The 26,783-nt window shown below is 28.8% G+C and overlaps 1 protein-coding gene across 1 annotated transcript; it reads right to left on the reverse strand.

The window, feature by feature from the left end:
• LOC129961971 (chymotrypsin-like elastase family member 2A) lies at positions 1–26,783 on the reverse strand. Its single transcript, XM_056075622.1, has 9 exons — positions 26,642–26,783; positions 13,825–13,982; positions 11,269–11,506; positions 8,833–8,946; positions 6,315–6,537; positions 4,236–4,359; positions 2,142–2,301; positions 1,429–1,553; positions 1–208 (listed from the first exon to the last, which is right to left on the reverse strand). Exons 1-9 carry the CDS (start codon positions 26,703–26,705, stop codon positions 23–25), a joined length of 1,392 nt encoding a protein of 463 aa, XP_055931597.1. The 5' UTR covers positions 26,706–26,783; the 3' UTR covers positions 1–22.

Genomic DNA, 26,783 nt, shown 5'->3' on the forward strand with positions numbered 1-26,783 from the left:
ATGATTTATTTTTTATTTGTTTTCAGCTATACATAAGTATCATTTTCTCGATCCAATCCACATTGTTGGACATTTTCATGAATACAGTTCTTTGTTCCGGCATCGCGCACAATCCATGCATGAAATTGCTCAATGTTCCAAAGCTGGTAGCACCCATCACATACCATTTACCTCCAAGTTTACAAGACAACGGACCTCCACTGTCTCCCTGAAACAAAAAGCATTTTTAAAAATTAATTTTAAGGAATATTTAAACAAAAAATAAAGAAATAAATCATTTTAAAGAATTGTAGATTTACGGATTAATAGCTTATATCTGATCGTATTCATCAAAATAATTATATATATATATATATATATATATATATATATATATATATATATATATATATATATATATATATATATATATAAATGTAATACTTTTCGAATCCATTCGGCTAAATAATATGTAACATATTTTGGTTTAAGTAGAATGCAGGTTCGAAGCAGTGAAGAGACTTGGTATTTTTTATTTCGTTTTAATATCCATTTCAGGAAAGCATAATTATTAACAAGAAGACGCAGCGCGGCACAAATACAGAAGGCAGAAAGGGACGAACAAATGATCACTAGTCTTATATAATATAGGATTTCTGGCCAGGCTCCAATGTGATGACCTTTGACACCTTTTCAAGGGTACAGAAGATATCACTTTCATTTGATACGTAGTATTTATTGATGGCGCATTATTTTTACAGAGGAATTAATTAAATCGGAAATGGAATTGGATCACGAAATAAGAGAATATTTTAGAATGAAGTTACTACGGGCTAAATTAAGATAAAATCTTGGAAATTAATTAAATTAGAATTAAAATATCATTACATATATATATATATATATATATATATATATATATATATATATATATATATATATATATATATATATATATATATATATATATATATATATATATATATATATATATATATACAAATTAATAAAAACGTTTGTTAAAAACACAGTTTAATTAGAACAATAAAAAGTAAAACTTTCTTACTGTAATTATTTTCTCCGTTTTCTTTTAAATTAAATAATGTTTATTATCGCAAATTTTATGGCATCTTGAAATCAACAATCAGATTTTTTTCTCAAATTCGTTGCCAAGTGACATGATATGTATGGAGTCAAAACTCAATTAAATTAATGTATTGACTAAAAACTATATTCTGAAAATATTGAAATATTGTACTGTCATCGAGAATACACAAGTGTACTAAATTTAAAAACTCATTTGCATCAAAATGTGATTGAAAAAGATCTATCACAAATACCCTCATATATCGTTTTGCACTTTCTACCCAATATGTACGAAATAATCTTAAATAAAAATGGGTGAAAATGGTAAGAAAGCACTTTTTATTAAAAAAAAATATATCTTACGTGACATGTTGATTGAAATCCCACTCGGTTCTTGACGCATATTTGAACATCTTCTTCATAACTACAGTTCGATTTGGGCATCATGGACACATCTGTTTGTTTTAGAGCGTGGTTGAATCCAGTGCCTTAAAAAAACAAATATTAATATATTCTTTATTTTTTGGAATTAATCATATAAAAACGAAATAATATCTATTTTTATACATACACAGGAAAAGAAAGATAACTGAATCAAACCCGGAAACTATTCACTGCTTATAATGAAATTGGAAAAATAGATGTAACGTGTATTTTTTTACTTCTATAAAATAAACCAAGATTTTAGAACAAGATACATATTCAGAACCAATAATGAAAATTGCTAATTTGAGTTGGAAATTTAAAAGAAATTGTGAAGCATTAAAATAATATTGAATTGCTCTTCGTGAAATTTATTTTTTCACTTCCTTTTTTTAGGGAAAAAAAAATTGTAAAAGCTTGAAATTCGTAGAAACTCCTTCCCTAGTTATCATGTGGTCATATGCATTTTGATATAGTTGATACAATTAATTTGATGAAGTTGTTGAAATTGTAAATTATTGTTCGGAAAATCATACTTTTCTATTTTAAAAGCACAGGTAAGGTCTAATTTCTCATTTTATTTTTTTTTTAAATTATTTTCTCTTAACGCATGTATTTCGATAAAAATAAAAAAGGATTTTTTTTCCCCTTACCTCTTGTCTCTCCCCAACCAGTAGCATAGCACAAGGTGCCTGTAGGTAGTGTCCAACCCAACGAAGGCAAGCAACCTGGTCTGACAACATCGCTAAACTGGACAGGAGCATTTAGTTTGATAAGAGCAATATCGTGCCTAAAATCGGTTACTCCCCGGATCTGCAATAAGCCATGAATATAAATGGGAGAGAAGAGTGCCATGCTTTGAATCCGTTGACCCCAAGCACAAATATGGTGTGGGGCCTCAATAAGAACAAATAAATAGAATTTTAAAATTTTTGAAATATGAAAGGAACATATTTGAGTTAAAAATATTTATTCTAAATAAGCAAAAATTATTATAAAACGGTAAGGATAAATAGAATTAGGATTATTTGCTGCTGGAATATTTCAAATTATTTAGTATACAAAATATAATTTTCCATGTTAAAATATAATATTACAATATTAAGCATTTATTTTTAATACATGACTACATTTTAAAATTATTCCCTCTCAACTAAAGTTTTCCTGAGGGCTTCAAATACAAGAATCAATACAGCTGAGTTTCATCATCATATAACCGCTCTGATATACACGTAAGAGTTGAACCCTGTTGAACAACCTTCGGAAAACTACAATCAAGAATAAATTAATATTTGGAATACCTATCGTCAATCCTCCAAAATGATGGAGATAAATTAAAACGGAGATATTTCAAATTAAAACAGAAATCATACTTTTTATTTTATTTAAAGCATAGTAAAATTAATGCAGATACATATTACGAATTACTTATAATGGGATGAGATCAATTTATTTCTTTGATATACTAATTTTACAAACAGGAAGTATTCAAATGAATCCTTATATTTCAGACCTTTTTTGAATCAAAAAATTATATTTGTGAAATTTCATCCGATTTTCTATGAATACGATAATTCAAAAACGAAAGAAACTAGGCGAATGGAATTTGCTACATGAGTAAAATTGCAGCTGTAAATCAATCATGATCTGTCTATATAAAGTCTATTTATCCTATTATTAAAAGGTAAAATAGACAATTTTCTAAGGTTCATACAACTTTAGAAAGCTCTGAGCCCTCAGAGATTATTTTGCGATGTTTTGAAAGCTATTTAGTTTTGTTCTTCCTAAATGCAATCTGTGCTATTAAAGCTATGAAATCGAATTCAAATTAAAATCAAACATTTTTTTTTATTTCAACTTAGCAATATTATTCTAATAATGCACCTAAATAATTACCATTTTCAAGTTTTATCTTAAATTATTGTATAATTCTAAAAAAAAGGAAAGGGGGGGGCTGTACTTTTTTAAAAATCCTGATCCTGTTATTAAATATTATTCAGATTCTGCTAAGAAAAGTTGTCATTAACTTTTTTTAATACTTTGTTTAAATTTCAATTGTGTATTCTTCATAAGTGATGTGCTGAAGCCATTTTGAAAATAATTTTTAATTATTGTATTTACTATTTCAGTTTGTTCAAATTTGCGACTTAAAACTACGTATATGAAAATTAAATCAAAATCGCTGAAAAACTGTTTGGTTTTGAAAGTTTGGAAGAGAAAAAGTCATGAAAAGGTCATGATCCTTAGCTCTAGAAGTACTAACGGCCTCGAGAAGATTTGACCTGGCCCGGCATGTACATATGAATACGCTCAGCCAAATATGTAACGAACTTGATAGTTAGGATTTAGCATATAGTTTTATACCAAAATTTCTTATCTATTTCAAATTTTTGGGCACATCTATCAAAGACCGACTCTCTGACTATCCGTCTAGATATATGTATCTGAAAATGATAATTTCAAAAACGCAATAATATATATGTTCTTGGCACCTATATTAGATCAAGTCATATTGTCCATTAAATCGCTCAATAGCCAGAGGTATAAGTAAAAAGTAAGCGTTCAAATGGGAGTATAATGCTTCCATAAGGAAGAACCTGATCCCTATTGAAAGGATTGAAAGTGAATCTGATATAAACAAATATGATTCAGAACAATAAGATCGTCGTTGTGTAAAGAATCAATGCTAAGATTTCATAATTTCTCATAGAAATAAAGATTTAGTAAACTACTTATTTAATACTCACATTGTCACCTGTGAGATCAGGATATATTATGAGTCTTTTGCCATATCTTATCTGCTCATGTGGATCTGTTTTATATTTGTGGTGTTTCCCTAAGTGAATTCTCCAATTAGAGGCATATGGATTGCTGTAAAAAATAATAAAGTTATTTATTTTTATCTTATCCATAATTAAAACATCACTCTTACTTTTTTACATTGAATTAGTTAACTTTTGCAATGAAAAACAGGGGGTTCGTAGCATATAGCAAGATTAATATTAATTGGCATAGAATCTAAGCACTCAATCCGCTAAAATCATCAGGAAAAAAGAAATGCTATTTTTCTAATTGGCACTTCAGTCGAAGAAAAGAAATTCAAACACTATAAATATCTATAAATTACCATATATTGCCTAGTACACCAATCGTTTTTTTTTTCTTTTTTCTTTTTTTGGAAGCATAAGTCTAATGATGAGAAAGGTGGCTGATGGTGAATAATGATGGTGATGAATAATGGTGGTGAATAATGATAGTGATGAATAATGATGGTGAATAATGATGAGAATTGAATCACGGGTTGAAACACATGCATTCTCCTACAAACATTACTCCTGGTCTCGTATGATTATATCAATTAAAATACGATGCTATCTTGTGACATAAGATCTTGAACACTTCTATTCATTCAACTTTGACAGGAATTTTTTTAGGAGGGAGGAGGGTTCTAATGGACTTTTTTTTCCATTAGCCAATGAGAATTCTTTTTATTTTAAATCCTTTCTGCATGAGAATTTAATGGTGCTTTTTTGTTGTTGATATTAATGTTCTGTACGTTTTAAAATTCAGATGATATCATTTTTACTTATGTATATGTAAATATAAGTTATACAAATGTAATTTTCTCAAGTGAAGAAGAAATAAACCCAATCTTGGGTTAGAATTCTTTGCTTCAAGAGAAACTTACATGAAACAGGTATGAATATGCTGTTCGGCGTCCTAAAAAATTTAATGATACGACTTTCAATTAGAAATCATAATATTTTTTACACCTAAACTCACCATAGTATGATAATTTTACAACATATAGTATGGTGAATTTAAAAGAAATCCCTCGCATCATTTAAAATCAATATTCGTGAATATCCTTTCGGTGGTTGCCCTAATTTAACATGTCGTATTTCTTGCATTGTGAATGGATTCTATGGCAAATAATGTATCCTGTTGACTATTATCTACACCTTTCCTATTCTAGGAGCCGATAGTCATCATTTTTACTCTATAACTTTTGAATAGTATCTTGAGGAAAGTAATAAAAGAAATCGATATTTAAATTATACTATTTCAAACACATAATTAATTTAATAAATAATCCTATTAACAAAAAAAATGCATATATATCTCCACGATTCTGTTGGATATTCTGAATGACGTAAATCAGAAAGTTAGCATTAGAAAACATCAGAAACATGAGGAATATCATGAAGCTTCTATACCAATACTTTGAAGCATGTTATGTTTTGATTAGTTCTCTCTAGACATTACCCAATAAAACATAAATCATTTTTGTTAGAGATATTTTTAATACTTAAAGAATTGCTGTTAAATTATTTAATTAATAAATAATCTTTAAATCTACATTTTCTTTTGTATATTTACTAAATTCATCCAAGATCTTCTTGAATATTAAGAGTTTTGTTAAAGTCAACTGTCATATCATGCATTACAATCATACTCAAAAGTTTTAAAAGATCACGAAAAAATTTCATTTCATTAGGAAAGAATTTCTTAAAACCCTTTAAAGGAATTTTGTTTCTGAGCAGTAAAAGACATTAGAAATTTTGGAATCGTCAAAATAAATCATGTACGTTATAATTATCATTATTGAAGAATGCAAATTATCATAGAACAATGATGCATTTACAAATTTTATTTCTGTTTTTTCCGGACTAAAATAATGTCTAAATGGCCATTAAAGCCATTTCTCTCCTTTTTTTGAACTGTACAAGACCAAAAACAAAAAGCAAAATTTGTAGACTGTTTAATCCATAAAAATCGCTTAGGTCTTTCGATTTAAATACAAAAATTATCCAACTCATTCTTACCCTTTGAAACAATGCGCAGCCGTGACAACCCACTGCGCATTTATAAGGGATCCTCCACAGGAATGGCTGAATGTAGAATAGCGGTTTTGTAGAGATACCTGCCACGGCCAGCTACCGGGTATCACTTCTTGACCCCCGATAATACGATCGGGAGAGCGACCACCAAAAACAGTATCCGGCGTAATTGGAGGATTTCCGCATTCAGAAGTGGCAAGAGGAAGATCTGCAGTATGAATTAGAATAAGTTAATAAGGTGGTTTATAACTATTTGATGTTCACATTCTAATATGATTTAGGATAAATCATAGCAAGAGTTGGTAAGTTTATCCTTTTTAGGGATGCAACTCTGAAGTAAAGCTGAAAATAAAAATAAAACTACATTGGCTGAAGTAAAGCTGAAAATAAAAATAAAGCTACATTGGCCTTTCTAATGTAGTTCTTAAAGGATATTCTTCAAGGTACTAAGCCTGTTCCCTCATGATATTTCAGTATCAAATTCTTAAGAATCTTGGCCAAATAACATATTGCTTTCCGAATGTAAGAGAGATTTGTTCTACCATACTGTCTAATCTCACAGCCAAACACGGGTTGCTAATATCTTAAGGTCTATTTTCGACATCGGCCATTTTGCTGTTTATTCAAAAATGAACTCGCGATTGACTGCAATTGTTAATTATGATTTTTTTTTTAATTTTCGATCGCAAATTTAAAAAAAAAAATGTTTCAACATGCAAGCAAATCATTGTTTAAATAAAAAAAAGTTGACGATTTTTTTTCTTTTATCAAAATTAAACCAAGAAATTTTAGATACAGACATATAATATTTGTTTAATAATAATTCTATGCAAGTCCACCCCCCTTCTGTAAATAAAAATTGTTCAAAACATTTTTCATATTGATTTGAATATTGATTTGATTTTCAGTTATTTTTTGGATTATCCAAAGAATTCGCTTATTCGCATTGGCTGATCCACCGAATTCAATCGGTAGTTGGGACTGGATTTATATGAGCAATTATTTTTCAACGCGAATTCCATTCAGAGTAAGTTCAGGGACAAATGCCTTGTTACTCATTAAGAGACGATTTTTATACTATAAATGATTTGCTAGAAACCGAGTATTCGTAAAATTTATCAGGAAACACAAGCTATTATTCTTCTACTGGAAACTAATTAATATAATTTTTAAGGGTTTCTATTTTAAAAAAGATATATTTTATATTATTATTTGAAATTTATCTTATTTACAAAATTACATTCATAGCTATAGAAATTTTTTAAATTGTTATAAAAGAGAGATTTTGGAACTTTATTTCAAATATGTGGTGACCCTTCGACTACAGAAAATGGAATCAAAATTATTTTTTTTTCGGAAATTTGTTTTCCTTAACAAGTTTTCCGTTGAAGTAATAAAAAAATTGTTTCGTATTTTCCAAATCTTTTTGTTAAAAAAAATGGCTTAAATTCATAGGATAAATGCTTAAATTTGGATTGTAAATGGTGTCTGGAAACAGTAGATTACTCGTTCATTTCTCAAAATATTGCATCTAAAAATATATTTACAAATTTTCATTTAATAAAATGCGTAAGGAAACTTTTTTTTTGCTTCTCTAGCGATAATTAATAAAAATATTTTTTAAATTAAATTTTTATACGGCCCTTTAAATTTAAAAGTATTAAAAAGAAAAATATTTTAAAAGCACTCGTACATAAAAATACAAAATGTAACTTCTTTATCTGCAAAATTCATAGATATTTGTTTATTTCTGAATTTGAAGAAGTTTCTTTAGAAATTACACTTCGACGTATCACCGTATATTGGCGGCATTTTTCAAAAAAACCAAATTTATTTATGAAAACACATTGACTTCTGTGAGAGTTGATAGTAAAAAGTTTTAAAAATTAAATTTTTCAGCATTCCCTACAGAGCAAATTAGTAAAATGTTTCCCTTAATATTCATCTATACACCCACAGTGTTCCATATTTCTATCTACAAAATTTGCAATAAACTTATTTTTAAATTTAGAGGTACTAATCACAAAACTGAATGGAAACATTTATTGTAGAAATGCAAATTTATGCAATGTAGTAAAATGTATATATCTAAATATTTACTTTGTAATATGTCATCCAATCTTCATGGCTTGAAAGAAATTTTCTAACCACATATATTTTGCAATCTAATTGGTTATAATTAGATTATTATAAAAAAAATGAGTCAAAGTATTTCTAAAATATTGTTCTGCAAAATTATAATAAATTTCGATTCATTTTATTGTTTCGTGTCACACATTAATAATAATTAATAACATATATATATTTAAAGAAAATATTCTAGATGGAAGCAATTTGAGAAAAGAATGATAAAAAAATTTATATTAGTTATAAAATTATTTAAGTGCATTTAATAAAGAAAATTTTGATCATTTAGATTAATAAAATGGAACTGAGGATACAAAAAAATGAAGATTTTGGAAGGTTTGATGCAATTTTTTTATGAAAATAAAGTAAACTTAACTGCAATCTTCTTCATCTGTTCCATCTCCGCAATCATCGACTCCATTGCATTTATGTACAGCTGGATCAAAGCATTTCTTGTTGCCACATTCCTGCAGTCCTCCTTCACAGTAAGCTGAAAAGGAAATGTTATAAAGAGAATTATTAAATTTCCAAGGAGAATAACTTTTAGCCTTTACAATAAATTTTAATAAATTCGTCGAGATTTCAAAAACTTTTTTAAGGATTTTTAAACCAATTTAAGTCATCAAAAATGATTCAAGATTTAAATAATTTTTCGTAATAATTTGACAAACAATATTTTTATAGTAACCATTTCAAAACATAGCACAGCTTAACCTTCTAAGAGCAGCTATGTCTATCTGAATCTCTGACATTTCCATATTTTCTCAACAATTTTTTAATAATCTGATAATTGATTATCATAATACATTTTTAGATCGAAGTTGGAAAGTTTTAATAAACACAATTTAATTAGATAATTTCAATTTTTAATTTTAAAAAAAGTTTCTGTGTTTCCCATATTTATTTATATAAAATTACGTAATAAAAGTTTGAAATATAAACAACTGTTGAGTTTAAGACTAATATAATATTCGACTGATAGTGTTTATCATTGTTTAAATTTTAAACAATCTCATTAAAATTCAATAAATTCAAGCAGAATAAATGGCATTTTAAAATTCGAAATTTTTTAAGAATTTTGTAAATTCCTTAATTTTAAAGAAGTATTAATAAATTAAATAGCAGTTTTTAAATATATACTTTTAACAATTACTAAACAGCAAAATTTTTTCATTTTAATTATTTTTTACTTTTTAATTTTGAGATCTATTATTTCTCAAATTCGGTACTAAACGATACCCCTAACATGGAATCAAAATTTTGTTTAATTATGTTTAACTAATCATCAACTTCTGAAAATATTGCAATATTGCAATTTCATCGAAAATATATATCAAATTCATTCGCATAAGGAACTTAGAGTGAAATCGATTGAAATATTCTACCTTTAAAAATAAGTTAAATAAAAATATTTTAAATATTAATATTAAATTTTAAATATTATAATTAATTTAATAATTGAATACTGGTTTCAAAATTTTCATATCTTAAAATTCTTTCACGTATTTACATTATTGCTTCCAAGTAAAAAAAATATTTAATATGTAGCAATGTGACTAAGTATTCTTAAAAATCAAAATTTATCAAACTTTCGATACATATAGATAGACAATTTTTCCGATACATGTTTAACGTATAGATAGAAAAATTTTAATCTTAATTTTGATAGTTAAAATAAAGTTTAATGTTTGAATTTCAAAAAAAAAATGTGCAAAAGGATTTTTTTTTTTTTTTCTGTTTTGACTTTCAGAAACTTTGTTTCTTTTTTTCTCCTTTTTTTGTTTTCTGTTGAATGTTTGCCTTGTTTTAAAATAATAATCAGTCACAAAGAAATGAACTTTAAATTTGATATAATAAACAAGTTATTTTGAAGAAATTAAATGTCTTTGGGTATCAAAGATAAAGAGGAATCAGAAAAGCGTATGGCATGACTTTGAGCCTGAAACTAAAAATTTTGAATGCGTGTTAGAAATAGTATTTATTACGGAGTTCTTAATTAATAACAACTGTTTGTTGGTATATTTATCTTTTGTTTTACTTTTAGTAATGCTTTAGATTTTGAAATACAGTTTTCTCTTACCTTGTTAATACGTATTATCTAGTTTGAGCAGTGTTTAAAAAAAACAAAAAAACTTATTTTATTTAACGTAAATTATTTCTGCACATTACATTTCAAGCTAATTTTTTTTTTCTTAAATTGAATGATTTCATAACATAAAGAATAGCACCTGTTAAAACAAAATTTATGCGTTGTAACGAAAATGACCCAACAAACCTAAGTCATATCACTGACTCTCCGATCCCCCCCCCCGAAGGCACACGGATAAAAAAAAACTGAACGACTTAGCCACTGCTACAGCAACACTGGTGAGAACTGTAATTGAGTCCTAAGGGCCATCACCGGCCACTAAGGAAGTACGTCCCGTCATCGATGGAAGGAGCCAGAACTCCACCTTTTCGTGTATCCTCCAGAGTGGCGAGAACCAACCACCATACTGGAAGCTTCTCATCCTCATTTCGAGGTGTCCCCGGGGATCCAACATACATAAGACTCCCAAATTTTAAAAATATTTTTATTTTTAGTTCATTAATAGCAGTTCATTTCGTAATTTGCAACGATATTTCTCTCTACCAACATTGTATTCAGCATAAATTTAAAATATTATAGTTTTTTAAAAAATTATATTAATTCGAAGTATTTTTTCAACCCAGTATACAATTTTCTTTTTCAAATAATTTTACAAAAGTTTCATCTACGAGTAATAGGCATAAAGTTTTTCTACTATTCATAAAAAAAGAAAGAATACCTTACCAAAATGAGTGCCTGCTTCATAGTGGAGGTGAAAGCCCCTTCCACCTGCCATGTAGTCTGTCCGGAAGAGAAAGTGCATCATATTGACTCCCGGATCGGTGATGATTGGTAGAGGTTTGTCTTTCCCACACACCGTTGAAATTACTTCTTCTTTTTCACCGGAATATATTACCAAGGAATCTTGCCCGCAGAAATCGGATGGATCAATGTCCAAGTCCTTAAAAGTGAGTTTCAGCCGCTAATTGAACAAAACATTTGATCATTAGCAAATTTTTTAAAAAAGGTTTTTACTAAAAGCGTAAAAAGAAAGAGGGCTTATAATAAAAGTGTGTGTATCATTAACATTTTGATGACGTTAAAATGCGTATAAATGTGAAACTAAAGTTTCTTAGAAAAAAAGGGGGGGTCATAATACGCAATGCCTATGGTCGCAAAATGCATAAAATGGCCATTTATTTTAAATTTAAAAACATTTGTTAAAGAAAACAGAAATATCAAGTTATACACAAAAGATTCAATTGTATGAAACATGATCAGTATGGCTGGAAAACAAGTAGATCGGTCGACAAAGGCAAGTAACACAAATGAGCCAATTAAGTCATCCCCATTAATAATAAAATCTAATATATGTGATATGTCTGTTGGCGTTATATATATATATATACAGGGTGTCTCAATATTACCATAGATATATACTGTAAATTACAAAGCTGTGTAAAAAAAGATGCAAAATGTTATGAAATCGATTAAAATTTTCAGGGGATTAAACTTAAAAAAATATATAATTTAAATTTTTATACGGTGAGTAAAATATGCCCCATACAAAGTTGGTGAAGGGTCATCACAAATTAAAATGCAAATGTTTACAGCTTCAATGTAGATGATGCGCCGCAGGAATGCATCATAAGGAAATAAAATATACTTCATATTTTTAGTTTTAAATACAAATTTTAATATGCTTCCTGAAAAATACTTTAAAATTTTATATCATGAATTACAGAATATAACTTAAAAATAGCACAGTCAAAGAACTTGTAAAAAAAAAACTTATGTAATCTTTCCTTTAAGTTATTATTTCTACAAATTTTTAATACTTTTGAACCAATAAATAGCAAAATTATTATTTATTTATTCAATCATTACTTTCTTTGTTAATTTGTGTACGACCCCTAAAACACGAACATCGGACATAATTTTTCCGATTTGCGAATTCATATCCTGGCATCGAAAAGTGGTTTATGACAGCATTTATGTAGTTTCATATCTTTCAGACTTTTTGTGATAAATTGCTGAAATTTTGTACATGACCTTATTAAAGAATTGGGCACATTTTACTCACTGGCAATTTTTTTGTACGGGTCAGTATAAAAATTTAAATTTATTTTTGGAAATTTAAATTTATTTTTTGAAAATTTGAATTTATTTTTTGAAAATTTGAATTTATTTTTTATTATTTGTATTTTTTGAGGTTTAATCCACTGAAAATTTTAATCGATTTCATAACATTTTACGCCTTTTTTTTATGCAACTTTGTTATTTACAGTATATGTCTATAATCAATATTTAAGGAATAAAGGCCGCGGTCAAGGTTTTTGAGACACCCTGTGTGTGTGTGTGTGTGTGTGTGTGTGTGTGTGTGTGTGTGTGTGTGTGTGTGTGTGTGTGTGTGTGTGTAATTAATGATAGTAATTTAGTTATCTCGCAGTTTTTATATAAAATTAGAGATTAAATAAATCTATTTTTATGCATACTGTGTAAAAATACTTTTCATTGCAACAATAAAATTTAAATTGTTTTAATTGTTTCTGCAAATATTTCTGCGTGCTTTTTTTCTAGTGTTGAAAACAAGGGAATAAAGATTATGTCTATTTTTACATATTCTTGTTACTATGATTTATTTTCATTTTTATTTCATGTCATCTTTTTCTTTCTTTTTTGCGAAATCCAAAGCCCTCCAAACTCTTGATCAATGCATTCAACATGCTGGAAGATTATATTTTAATTTTTTATCAACATATTTACTTCCAGCTAACATGTTCATATATACAAATAAAATGTGCATCAACATTTTAATGTTCGGAATTTTTGATGAGAAATAAAAAAGTGAAATTACAACGCACCGTATTAAATTAAAATGCACAAAATTACATTACATTAAATGCATCAAATTTTGAATCAAATCTGTCACAGTGTTGACTGCCTATCCGTTTATATTTTCTTAGATATGTAAGCGCAATAACACATAAACATAATAACTTTAATTTAAAAAATTAGTTGCGTAATTTTGTAATTACATCTGTAACTCTTATGTCAAATTTTGTTTCCAATCAATAAGAAATTGTAGATTCTCGTCAAAGATTTATATTTTGCAAATATTGTGTGTCAATACCAAGTTCCATAATTTTAGGTGAGGGAAAAGGGAGATGAGATTTTTATTGCAGAATTTAAAGATAATTATGGACAGACCACTCCCTCTAGTTAACCAAATTCCAGTGGCGTCAAAAACACTTAAATATTGACATTACGCTGTTATGCCATAATGTCAGCTGTACTTACGTAGCCAGGCGGCGCATTGATTCTGTACTCACACCAGAGACCATTGGGATACTCCCCTTCTTCGTAAAATGGACTATAAAAATCTCCGGCTAGATTATTGACTGTTGCATTATACTGGTACAGTTCGTGGCACTGAAAAGGTTCCTCTTCCTTTGCATCTAAAACGTAACACATGTGGTATCATATATAAACTGACTTTTTTGCTAAAAAGTTTTTGAAATGAATTTACCTTTTTCATTTTTTTAAATAAATAAACCTGCACAAATTACTCTGGTTTATGAAACCGATAAAAAAAAAAAAACTAGATAACTAAATATCATGAAGTTTTCTGGAATCACCAATTTTACTCTTCTCCTATAATGGAAAAGAGTAAAATTGGTGATCTACTACCTCTATGTTCACTTCAAGAAGAAACAACTTCTTGAAGTGAACATAGAAGTAGTAGATTTCACAGCTAACCTAGGAAAACATCTACGGGTTCATTTCATGCTATTATGTGTTTCATAGCAAAAAATATCTCATTGACGTAGCGACTGGAGGGGGGGGTGTAAAGGGGGGAGGTATAGACCCATTAAATCAGCCTTTCGGTGCACATGAGTACAAAACATGAATGCGTTTATGCAACGTTTTTAAAAGAGAAATATCATGAGAAGATGAAAAAAATAATGCCGTGACCCTGGCATCATTTACCTTTAAAACTACTTATGGCGACTAAGGACACATAATATGCAAGCAATACTACAACCTAGAAAAAGGCACAAAATGCCCCGAATACCATTTACCTTCGCTACGCCTCTGAAGTGTCATTATAATTTAAAAATCCATTGCTCTCTGCAAGCTGTAAAAGGATGAGATTTTTCAGCATTAGACAATGTAAAGTAATAAGAAATGCGCCATGGCGTTTATTATATGACATCGACGTCGAGTGAATTTAATATTATTGATGTCATACAACAGCCATTTAATTCTGTTCATTATAAATGATGCTTTCTGTTTCTGCTCTGTTCGAATTCCTATTCAACTTTAGTTTCTTTGATTTATTCAACAAACTTATTCCCAAATAATGATAATAAAAGAAGAATAAAATGAGAATAGAATATGAATTTGAGCTGGCTTCGTTTTATTTATTTTGTTGAATTTAGTATCATGTTTCTGGATAAATTATTTGTCTTTCAGTTTAAGTTAACGCTCTGTTTGTTGGGCAGATATTCAGATCTTGTAATCTTAGAGAGATTGAAATAAAATTCATCTCGAAAGTTTTACGCAGTTTTCGAATTGTAATCTTAGTTAATGATTCGCTTTTTTTTTCCCAACAAAGTGAAGTATCTTATCTTTCAACAGAAAAATTTCTTAATTATAATGGGAGCTATTATGCACAATACGTAAGAAATGTGATATCATAAATGAATCCCTTCACTTCGAAAGTAAAATCTCTTGTGAACTCTTGCCTGAAAACAATTTAATAAAACAGTTTTCCTGTAAGGGGACAAAAAAAAAAAAAAAAAAAACTGCGGTAATCTCTGATAGCCATGCATGATCTCTCAGCCATGCATGATCTGATCATGCATGGCTTTTATATACGGCAACTTCAAGATCCTTTACGTAATACGATTTTTCTGTTTCACTCCTTGATTATTCTAATAATGATGATTTCTCTTAACACTGTTCCATTACAGCATTGAACATATTATTATATGAGAGATAGATGTATTTACAAATCTGTGGCAATAAATGGAATCAATTTACGTTGTACCCTATGAGCATATTGCTACAAACCTGTGATGTTGCTTCCCAGCATGGCTATTTCAATCACTGGAAAGACCGTTTTACAATCAGCTCTATTGAGTGCTGATTGAGTGCCGCGTCAGTGATCTCAGAACTTGGCGACAAATTTGGCTACATTACCAGCAAAATAGATATTACTGGAAACTTCCAGAATTTTAGCAACTCAGCCAATAGAACCTTGATTGGTCCAGAATCTTCTCTGCCCGCCTCCCAGCAACTATAAAAGATCGACAGTCTCAAGCTGCATTGAGTTGTGAAACGAGTCGTTATCTAGGAAAGAGTCAACGGTGAATAGTTGGATCAGTCCGGTGAACAGCAAGCGTTGTGTGGAGCTCAACCGATTGCTGAATTGAGCTGTATGCCAAATCATGGTATTTATTATGGAAGCAGCATCGAGTCGTGTATGGAGTAGCGAATCGACAGTTGGATACAGCTAAAGCGAGGAGACAGTGAGAATTTCAGGCGTTTGGAGAGACAGTAGAGTTCAATTACGCAGATTCCCTCTTTCTGCTGAATTCTGTCTGGCCGCTTTGTGTGCTGTGGCTGTTTTTAATACAGGTTACTACTAGTGAGCTACTGTTTGTTGTAGGTGTTGCCTGTGTTCGCCTCGGCTGTATATTTGTCGCTTTTGTATTCTTGTCTTCGTGTTCAATAAACGACGTCGTTTATTATTAAAGGACTGTTTATTTCATTGATGAACAAATTGAGAAAGAACCCCGGAATTTCGTAACAATATTAAGTACACATGTCGTTTAAACATACAACTAAATGTTGCACAATAAATGTTCATGGGCTTTCATGTATATCTAAATCTTAAAGGGTGGGGGGGGGGGGGGTTTACATGCATCAAATTGCCAATTTGCTCGATAGCAAGTGGAACAGGCATTTGAGCCTTAAATGACATTGAGACATTTTGAACCTCAGGATATGCATGGTGTTTCAAATTTCTCTATATCAAATCCTTAGATATTAATATTGTGGCAGACAGAACGTCGGTGACAAAATAAACATTTTCATTGACAATTTGTCTTCTACACAAAATTAAAAAGTGCCACAATCAAATCCAGATTTGCATTAGATGTAGATCTCGTGTATAAGGTTCTGAATCAAGTTTTGTAAATCTCATTTGCGTCAGAATGCTTATAAAAACATAGTGAATGAACTGTCAGATCATTTTGAAGAGATTGCACTAGAATGTGATCAAGTACAGTCAAACCTCACTTAATGACCTCCTCTCATAACGATTCGCAAAATGAGCATAACAAAATATTTTTTTAAAAATGGCTCACTTAAGGAACGATGTCTCAAGAAAGAGTAACGACAAGACAACATGATGTCACATGGTAAATTTATTTGTGTTCATCTGTGTTGAGCGCTTGTTTGAAGAAAGACCTTATATCTACATAGAAGAAGTTTTGACCAGATAGCATTGTCTCCCACGATTCTGAAGGGTTTGAGCAAGTGCCTGTGGAGTCTTATACATCAAGGTGTGTCTTTGGTCAAGACTATGGGGCTAGAAATGGATAGCAAAAACAACGATGAGCTATTAGAAGAACATAGCCAGAACTATCGAAGAACTAACTTATAGAGCTGCATTTTATCTCATAACAAAAAAATACGAGAGAGATTTTGTCAGGAAGATGTAATAAACTCTTTCAGTTTCTGAAAACCAGTCTTTCAGTTAAATAAGAGTGATGGAAAGTAGGGAAAATTATTGCATCGTATGTTGGGAAGTATCACTCTAACAAGGAAATAATTACGCGAGTTACAAATTCAATGATAATACTGTGTGTCTCATTTTCGCCAAACTGTGAAGCGTAGCCAAAATCAAATGTCTTTAGGCAATTTTCTTGCAAAAAAAATACATTATTTATACTTGTAATAAACATGAAAGTGTGTGTTTGTGCGCACGAGGAAATGTGCACCTCAGAGCAATTTTTTTGAATTTTTAATTATAATTTTAATTGATTAAAAATTAAGCTGAATGATTGAGTGTTTTTCCACGATAACTTCTGAAAATATAATAGCACAAAAATAAATTTTGCATTGTTTCAAAGTTTTTAAAAAATGCCTTTTTAATGATACCAAATTAATAATTGTGTGATTTTTTGCTGAAATTTGGCAATTTTTTAAATAATTTTTGTTTCATTTCCAGCAATAAATTACATTGTTGCCCTGAAATCCAAACTGTCTTCATTGTTCCATCAATTTCGCGAGATTTTCTTTCCATTGTTGAAAGTTAAAGAGGAATGATTTTGTTAAATATCTTTATAGTTTACGGATAGGAAAATGAAATTTATAAGATACCGCGGAATTTATAGGATAGATGAACAGCACATTTATTTTTATAATAGCACCATGTTGACATGGGACTTGTCTCTATTGGAAAGATCAGGTACACAATAATCAAAATTTAAGTAGACACTTATTATCAGATAATTTGAAGGAATTATGGATTAATTTGTATCTAACAATTTATCTGAAGTCAAATATAACAAAAATTTAGTCGCTTTTGGAGATTAATCTCTATTAATATGAATGTGTGTGTTGTTTTGGCACTCTGTATGCCAGATGGTTTGATCTAGAGCGACTAGATGCTTCATATATATACTTTAGAGGGTGCCGGCGTCCTGGCATAGGGGTAGCGCGTCTTCCCCGTGATCTGGGCGTCCTGGGTTTGAGTCCCGGTTCGGGCATAGTTTTTCTTCATCTGATCAATGTGTGAATGTACCCCCTTGTAAAAAGGGGTTGTGCAAACGAATGTGATGCGTGAGTAGCTAAGGCGTACTCTTGGCCCTAGTTGGCGCTACTAAAATAAGAGACGCTCCCTTGGCTTAAAATCGCTGACTTCGTGAGCGAGCTTGTCCATGGCAAGTGCCATTAGAAACAACAACAACTTTAGAGGGTGGATCTTTGCAATTTGGAGATATTTTAATCAAATAAAAAGTGCTATTTCATATCTACGCTCATTCCTCTGGTGTAATTGTAAATGTAACCACGAAATATCAGTCCACCCCACCCGAAGGCTTTCAGATAAATTAAATGTTAATAAAATAAATATTAATTGACAGAAATAATGAATTGTAAATTAAAGAGTAAAAGATAGAAAAAAATGAAAAAGCGTTTTTAGATCTGAATCACTGGAACACTTTGACAGCATTGGCCAGAACTTTGCCGGTGAGGCCTAAAGGTCACCACCGGCAAAGATACAGCCCATCCCGTTTTGTATACATCGTACATCCAGGCCATCGATTATGAGTAGCCAAATCCTTACCATTTCTGTAACAACCAGGCCGACGTAAACCAATTATCATATCTGAAGAGCCACATCCCCCTTTTTGAAGCACCCTTGTGAGATAATTGTAAGTATAAGAATATGGACTGAAAATTAGAGGAAAGCATAGTCCATTGAAGATGTCAGGCTTTTAAAATAGTATAAACTATATGTCGACCAAATTTGAAATACAAATGAATGTTTGAAGCTATTTAGACCACGTTACAGAAAATTTTTAACTGACACTTTTAGCAATCATTTACCCCGAAAGACCAACGGTAGCTAGTAAATAATACACTATTTGCCCGAACCGATTATGCACGTTAAGCGAGGTTCCACTGAATTATAAATATTATTTTGTCTAAAAGAATTTTAAATCGCGTATTCGCCAGAAATTTAAAGAATTTCGGATGCTTTCATCCCCCATATGTTAGGGGGGATTATATTCCCAATGATAATAATAAAAAATTAATTATTAATAAACATCTATTTATTCTAACAATGATAAAGAATCTCTTTATAATTATTTAGATTTGATTCAGTTCAGAGCCCTAATTATATTTTATATTTTAATGCCACCAATTATGCTGACTTCTGTTCTTACATTCATAATTTTCAATTATCTGTATCTTAGGCCCTGACTGATTGAAAATATCAAAATAAAAATAAAAGATTTTGTTATAAAAAAATTTGAAACTCATTTTTGGGATGTGATGACTATGTGAATAATTAAATAAAAAAACTTATGACGTATGGGCAATTGTTCAATTCCTGATTCGTTCTCTTCAAAATCTGTTATTTTATACTCATTATGAAATTTAGTATTTATTTTTTTATGGTTTATATATTATATTACGATTCGACACTACAACAGTTGATTTGTGTGCTTAATTTCGTAATGGACTGCATGCAAAATCCTTTTGTACTTTTGAATTATTAGCATTTGTCAAAGAAATATATTTTAAATAAATTGCAGTAATTTGTAGAGAGTTTTATTGAAAATTCTTCAAATAATAGTATGGTATACAACCATAAAAAGCTTGCAACACCTTCTTTTTTTAAAAAATTATACTTTTTTTTTTACTTTCGATAGCATATATATTAAGAGTATAATTGTAATTAATACTATATATAACAGAATTTTAAAATAGGGATAGATTAGATTAACTTCAATTAATTGGTGTCCAGTTTTCATATTTACGCCGATGTATCCAATGCTAATCAGAATGAAAACATTTATGTATTAATAAATAAATTAACTATGTAATAGTCATGAAACATTCATTTGTACATTCATTTTGTACATTTCTTAATCTCCTGCTTTAATAATAAAATTTTAAGAACTTATAGCATGGCAAAAATTGCTTTATCACATTATATCAGTTGTAATTAGGTATTTTATGTAAATATCGTTTAAAAGAAAGGAAAAATATATGAAATAATAGCAATTGAATATCTCATCCAAATATAAATATATTTAAAAACATAATAATATCTTATCTTTTTTAATACTGGTATATAATATGATAATAATTTAACATTACAGAAATTAAATTCCCATTTTTTTTAAAAAAATTTCTATTATTTATAAAAATTGAATGATATCATTACAGGTGAGTGAGTCCCTATTGTATCTTAGTAACTAATATCTTCAGACCCAATCCACCATTCTTACATGCTTAGCTATTGCTCATGATGCTCATTTAATGCAATGTTTTGTACTTGTTTTATTGTTCAGCTGTTGACTGTCAGCATGCAAACGAAAAGGTATTTCAGGTTTCAACATAGCAATCCTTAGTTATAAAAAGTATAAAATCTGAAAATTTATTTTAAAAAAAAACAACTTGAAACTTATTTCATACAAATTCCACTATTCTATTACACCTATAGATGTTTTTTTTAAATGAAAGTTTGTGTATATTTATTAACTAACTTATAAAAATAAAAGTAATCTAATAAATAAATTTAATAAAATTAACGAAATATCTTATAAATTCAAAAAAATTCAACTTAAATTCTACTCATTCTGTAAACTAAAAAAAAAAAAAAAAAAAAAAAAATACTGAAGAAACTGAACTGATTTTAATGCAAAGAGACAATGTTATTACAGAAATCGCAGAAAATTTACGTATTACGAATTGAAAAAAACTAAAACATTTTAGTAAAAGAAGTAGATTTTATTACAACAGAAAATACGAAGTAAAAATAACCAATTACCTCAACTGACAAAAGAATTTTTCTTGACTTCAATTATCATCAATTACATAATGCGTAATTTAAAATTTCTTTTGTGCAAGCCACTTCAAGTCTATCAAATGAATATGAATAAGATAAGTGGAATATTAGAAAAGAATTAATAAAATTAGAAAATCCACGGCTAAAAGCGTTAAAACAACGAAGCACTAAAAAAAAGCCTTAGAACATAGAAGCCATTTTCTTTTTAAGAACATTCCATTAGCATTATAATCTGTTTTCAAAAACGAAAAATTCTTTCAGAGTAATAAAATTTTATCCTGTATGAACCATGGGGATTTCGATATCTGCACTGCTGACGCCTACGCCTCCCACACGTTTGACAAACTGTACGAATATTGATTGCCATCTTCCCTTCCCGCCTACGCATTAGTAAATTCTAGTTCCTTCTCTAAAATATTTTTATTTTCGTAAATTTTCTCCATCCTACGCAGTATTATTTTCTGTTCTTCAGACCTACGCACCTGTTTAAAACTTATCCAGAGGAAATTTATAAAAATGTATTTATAATATTTTTGAGTATATTATGAATTCATTATTGTTCATTACTTCCTGTTTTTATTTCGCCATGAGTGTAATCTTATTTATTCAATAGCCTATTTAGCAATGCATGATAGAAAAGCATTTCATTTGGGAATGTTTATATAAATTTAAATCAATATGTGTAAAACAAAAATTAAATATTTCAACGAAACTCTACGTGTAAGCGATGTTCATGTAAAAGAATTTTTTACAATACTATGTATAATATTCGATATGAAAGGCTTCTTTAAAAAAAAAATCGCAAAATGTTTATTCATTTAGCTGACTTCAGTTCATAGTCCCCCCTCCCCTAAACGCGGCAACCTGAAGAAGGGGGAGGGGATGTCGAGATCCCATTTCATTCATAAAAAATTTGTAAAATTAAATATAAAATTATGTAAAAATTGTAAAATTATATATTATAAAATTATGATAACAAAATTATGATTAAATTATTATAAAATTATGATAACAAAATTATGATTAAATTATTATAAAATTATGATAACAAAATTAAATGCAATTATTGCAAAATATAACTGCTTAGAAGTCAGAATAATTTCTTAATTGTGTTTCATCGACCAATGCTGAAGAATCAAAGGGCATTCTCAGTTTTCTTTAAGCACAGGTTAAAAATTCAAGCATTATTCAATCGAATTTTTATAATTCAAGCATTATTCAATAATTTCTTTTATTACTAATTGATTATATTAAAATATTCATTATTAAAATATCTTTTTACAAAAAAAAGTGATTGCATAATATAAGCAGTAGTAGAAGTGTTCAAAAATCTTTTAGATGAAGTATCATCTTATAAAAATGAATGCATAGCTTATTAAGAAGTTCCGCACTGACTTCCAATGAAGTGATAACTTGTGAATTGTAAATTTCTTAAGAACAGGTTTGGAAATCAACGTATTAAAATATTAGATTCAAAATTCCTTTAAATTGTTTAAACTCAGGTATGTAATAATCAAAATCAAAACAAGAAATATTTTTTATTTTGTTATAGCTTTTGAAAATACTAATAGACTGGTATGTCTTTTTCTTTATAAGACAAGGAAATAACAGGCAAGTTATGGGAATGTTAAAAAGCTTTTGTTTTCATCATTTTATTAACATCATTTATTTAACATTAAAAAAAGAAAGAGCTTTATGATACTCATAAAAATGAATGTATACCTTATTAAGAAGTCCCACACTGACTACCATTGCGGTGAAAACTCATGAATTATAAATTTCCTCGGAAGAGGTTTGAAAATCAAAATATTAAATTCAGAATACCATTTAATTGTTTAAACTCATATTTTAATTAAAATCAACACAGGAAATATTGTTATTTTATTATGGCTCCTGAAAACAATAACAAACTGGTGTATCTTATTATTTATAAAGCAAAGAAATATAAAAGATGCTACAGGAATGTTAAAAAGCTTTTGTTTTCATCATTTTATTAACATCATTTATTTAACATTAGAAAAAGAAAGAGCTTTATGATACTCATAAAAATGAATGTATACCTTATTAAGAAGTCCCACACTGACTACCATTGCGGTGAAAACTCATGAATTATAAATTTCCTCGGAAGAGGTTTGAAAATCAAAATATTAAATTCAGAATTCCATTTAATTGTTTAAACTCATATTTTAATTAAAATCAACACAGGAAATATTGTTATTTTATTATGGCTCCTGAAAACAATAACAAACTGGTGTATCTTATTATTTATAAAGCAAAGAAATATAAAAGATGCTACAGGAATGTTAAAAAGCTTTTACCGATATAAATAAAATGTCTCTTGCTCTATTTTCATTATTTTACATCTAACATCAGAAAAAGAATGAGCTTTATAATACTGGAATATTTAGTCGAAGAATGCAGTTGGTGAAGAATGATTGCCACTCAACATATAGAATATTCAAAATTTGTTTTTAAAAAATGTTTCGGTATGCGAAAAAAAGCCAGAAAGTCAAAGAAATTATTCATAGCCATTAATGTGAATTTCCATTCCTTAAATTGAATTAGTTCAACAAATAAATGTTTGTTAATTTCATTTCGGCTGTACTGGTGAAAAGGCAATATCATCTTTCCTTTAATTTGATAGGTCGTTTTTACAAATCTCTCGTACCAGAAAAATGCCACACATTTTTATGAAATTTAAATAAAAAGAAAACAAATAATATATATATATAAATAATTTAAGTCAATTCCTACTTATATCAACAAAAAAATTTTTATTTTAGTTACTTTTTATTAAATAATTACAATTAATATAAATATGTATATACATATGACAGAATTACTATATTAAGTGGCAAAATAGAGCTTGGCGACCATTTCGCGACATGGCGACGAATTTGGCGACCAAATAAATTACTGGAAAAATTTAATTAATTAATTAATATTTGAAAAAACTGTATTAACATCAAGTGTCATCCACTACAAGTTTTAAAAAATGTTTTTGAACTTGAGTGGATGAATAAAAAATATTTTATTAACGATTGAAAATTTGAACAAGATATATATAGAGAGAGTGTGAGCTAATAGTAGGAATTGAAAAAAAAATGATTATGAGTCCGTGCAATAGAAACTACTTTAAAATAACATTTTGCAGCTGCAAACACTTCTTTTAAAATATCATAACATACACACAAAAAAAAAAAAAAAAAAAATACTATATAGCCAAACCTTACTTCAAAGATTTCTAGTCAACATATAGAATGCTCAGCGCATATTGTAATAAATCTACATTTCTTCATTTTATTCACGTTTCATATCTAGGGAATTCCTTTCAACTGTCTGAAAATTTATCCATAGATATTGGAAAAGTTCTAATAAGATTGGCAATACTATTGCGCACAAACAAAAGGAATGTTTCAAAGTATAACGGCAGCATGTCCATGTATCTTTACATAATTTGGGATTTTTTCCATAGAGCGGATATATAAACTCACTGTTTCTACTCTGTTATTTTTTTTCAGCCTTTCAGTTGTAATTAATGCGGAATAATTAGCGATTTCTCTGAAGATTTTAATGCTACCATATTACAATTCTAATCAACGTGTTTCTTTTCATTTCAATCTCATTTCCCATGTGATGACTTTAGAGAAGAAGAAAAAAAAAATATCTCACATTTACTCTGCTAAAGATTGGGTATATATTGCTCACATAGAAAGAAAAACGCCCCCTAAATTTGACATTAAAGAAATGAAATTTTCAAGCATCTTATCAATTTGGAAACTTGAACTGATTGACTTGGAGATGATAGAAAAAATGCATTTGACTAACTTAAACTCGTTGAATATCTGATGGTTGCATTGCGAAAGAGATTTTTCTTTGCATCAATATTTAAGGAGACATGTTCAATTTTACAAGTTGATGTCATAACGATGTGAACTATCCATCTAGTGATATATTTATATCACACTCAACATGCCTGTTATCCAAGACTAGCTTTATATTAAACAAGGAAAAAGCAAATAACATGAAGGGTTTACAGTAATGCATTCCACCTGTGTATAACTAATTTTTCATGTTTTTGACTCGTGTTGACAACTTGCTACAACTGCTAACTTCAAAAAAAATTATTAGATTTGTCTGATAATAGTTTTTCTTTGCATGTATTCGTAATACAATTATATGAAATAATAATTTGAGTTACATATACAAGTAAAGTATTTTCATTTCTGTTCTCTTCAAACATCCAAATGAAAAAATTAAGGAGATAATACAAGAACAAAATATCCGGAGGGAAAAAAATGACAAATTCTTGAATATTATTTTAACCTTAAAAGTAACATACATTGTTTAAAGAGTTGTCTTCTTTAATGTGAGACTATAATATACAATCTTCAATAATTCTGCAGTTTATAAAAAATGAAAACTTTTATCCGAAATTAAATATTCTTCAGACACTTCATCCATTTTTCTCACGATCTTAATTATATAACTAATTCCTTTTATTAACATTTCATATCGCAATATACATTTTAAACTTATTTTTATAGAACAATGCAAGGAACTTAAATGTTGTTGTTGTTTTCAGTCATTAAACTGACGCTTACAAACCTACGGGTCGCTCACACATTTTTCGAAAATTTTTAAAGGCATATATAAACAATCACCTAATTTATAGCAGCTTTTTTCATTAAATACTTGATCAAACTTTAAAGTATAATCTTATATTACTAAATTTTCCTTTTATAAGATGTTATTTATAAATAATTGCTGGTAAAAGACTATATTTCCAATTTTTCGAAAAGAAATATACGTCTTCTCCTATTCAAGAATAATGTAATATCTACGGAATTATTATAGGTAAAAGTAGAATACCTATATATTTAACACAAAATTTGTTAAAAAAAATTGCGGTCTACAACGAAAAAAATTTTAAAATATATCTGAAAATGAAGCCACTTCTACATTTACTTTTAAAATAAAATCTTTTACTTTAAAATAAAATTTGCGATCTCATAAAACTCTTACAACTCTATTAAATTACTCGGAGCGAACAGCATATAAAATAGCAAATAAAATAATAGCATAGATTTAAATCTTATATTCAGGTTTCTATTAGGCATATGACTGATTATAGAGAGCTCAGTACTAACATCATTTAACTGCAATAATAATTAAAGAAAAAGCAATGTAATAAAACATTTAAAATGTAATATATTTATATATGATTTAGACTATGTAATGCAGTTTCAAGATATGTGAGAATAGCTTTTGTAATATCACAAGTCAACAGTTGAACTTTTCTCCTAAAAAGAAGAAAAGTGGAATTAATCTATTTTGTTAATAAATAGTTCCCAATTCCTTCTTTGGTGGAATCCATGAGATGCATCTTATGGAAAGTATGCTTTAAAGATGACTAAAGTGCACATTTTGCACTATCAAATAATCAAGACACAAGAGTTTTATCTAATTCTCCAACGTGCAGCAAGTTAAATTATTCCAAAAGTCACAAATTATTAGACTTACTTCCAAAATGGATGGAAATGGCAAAAAACAATGAAAAACACGCCAGGCAAAGACTAATCGCCATGTCAACAGGCTGCACTATGACCCAGTGACAGACAATCAGTTACTTCTGTCAGATAAATTCTACTTTTAAGAACTTCAT

Source organism: Argiope bruennichi, chromosome 2 (genome assembly GCF_947563725.1).
Source record: "Argiope bruennichi chromosome 2, qqArgBrue1.1, whole genome shotgun sequence".
Classification (NCBI taxonomy): Eukaryota; Metazoa; Arthropoda; class Arachnida; order Araneae; family Araneidae; genus Argiope; species Argiope bruennichi.

Bases quoted from the DNA above. Each gene is read 5' to 3' on its own strand.
- LOC129961971 (XM_056075622.1), bottom strand. From the start codon at position 26,705: ATGGCGATTAGTCTTTGCCTGGCGTGTTTTTCATTGTTTTTTGCCATT. The intron at 8,947-11,268 runs GTAAGGTATTCT...TTTCCTTTTCAG, and splicing joins TGAAGCAGGCACTCATTTTG to CTTACTGTGAAGGAGGACTG. The intron at 1,554-2,141 runs GTAAGGGGAAAA...TGTTTTTTTAAG, and splicing joins TGGTTGGGGAGAGACAAGAG to GCACTGGATTCAACCACGCT.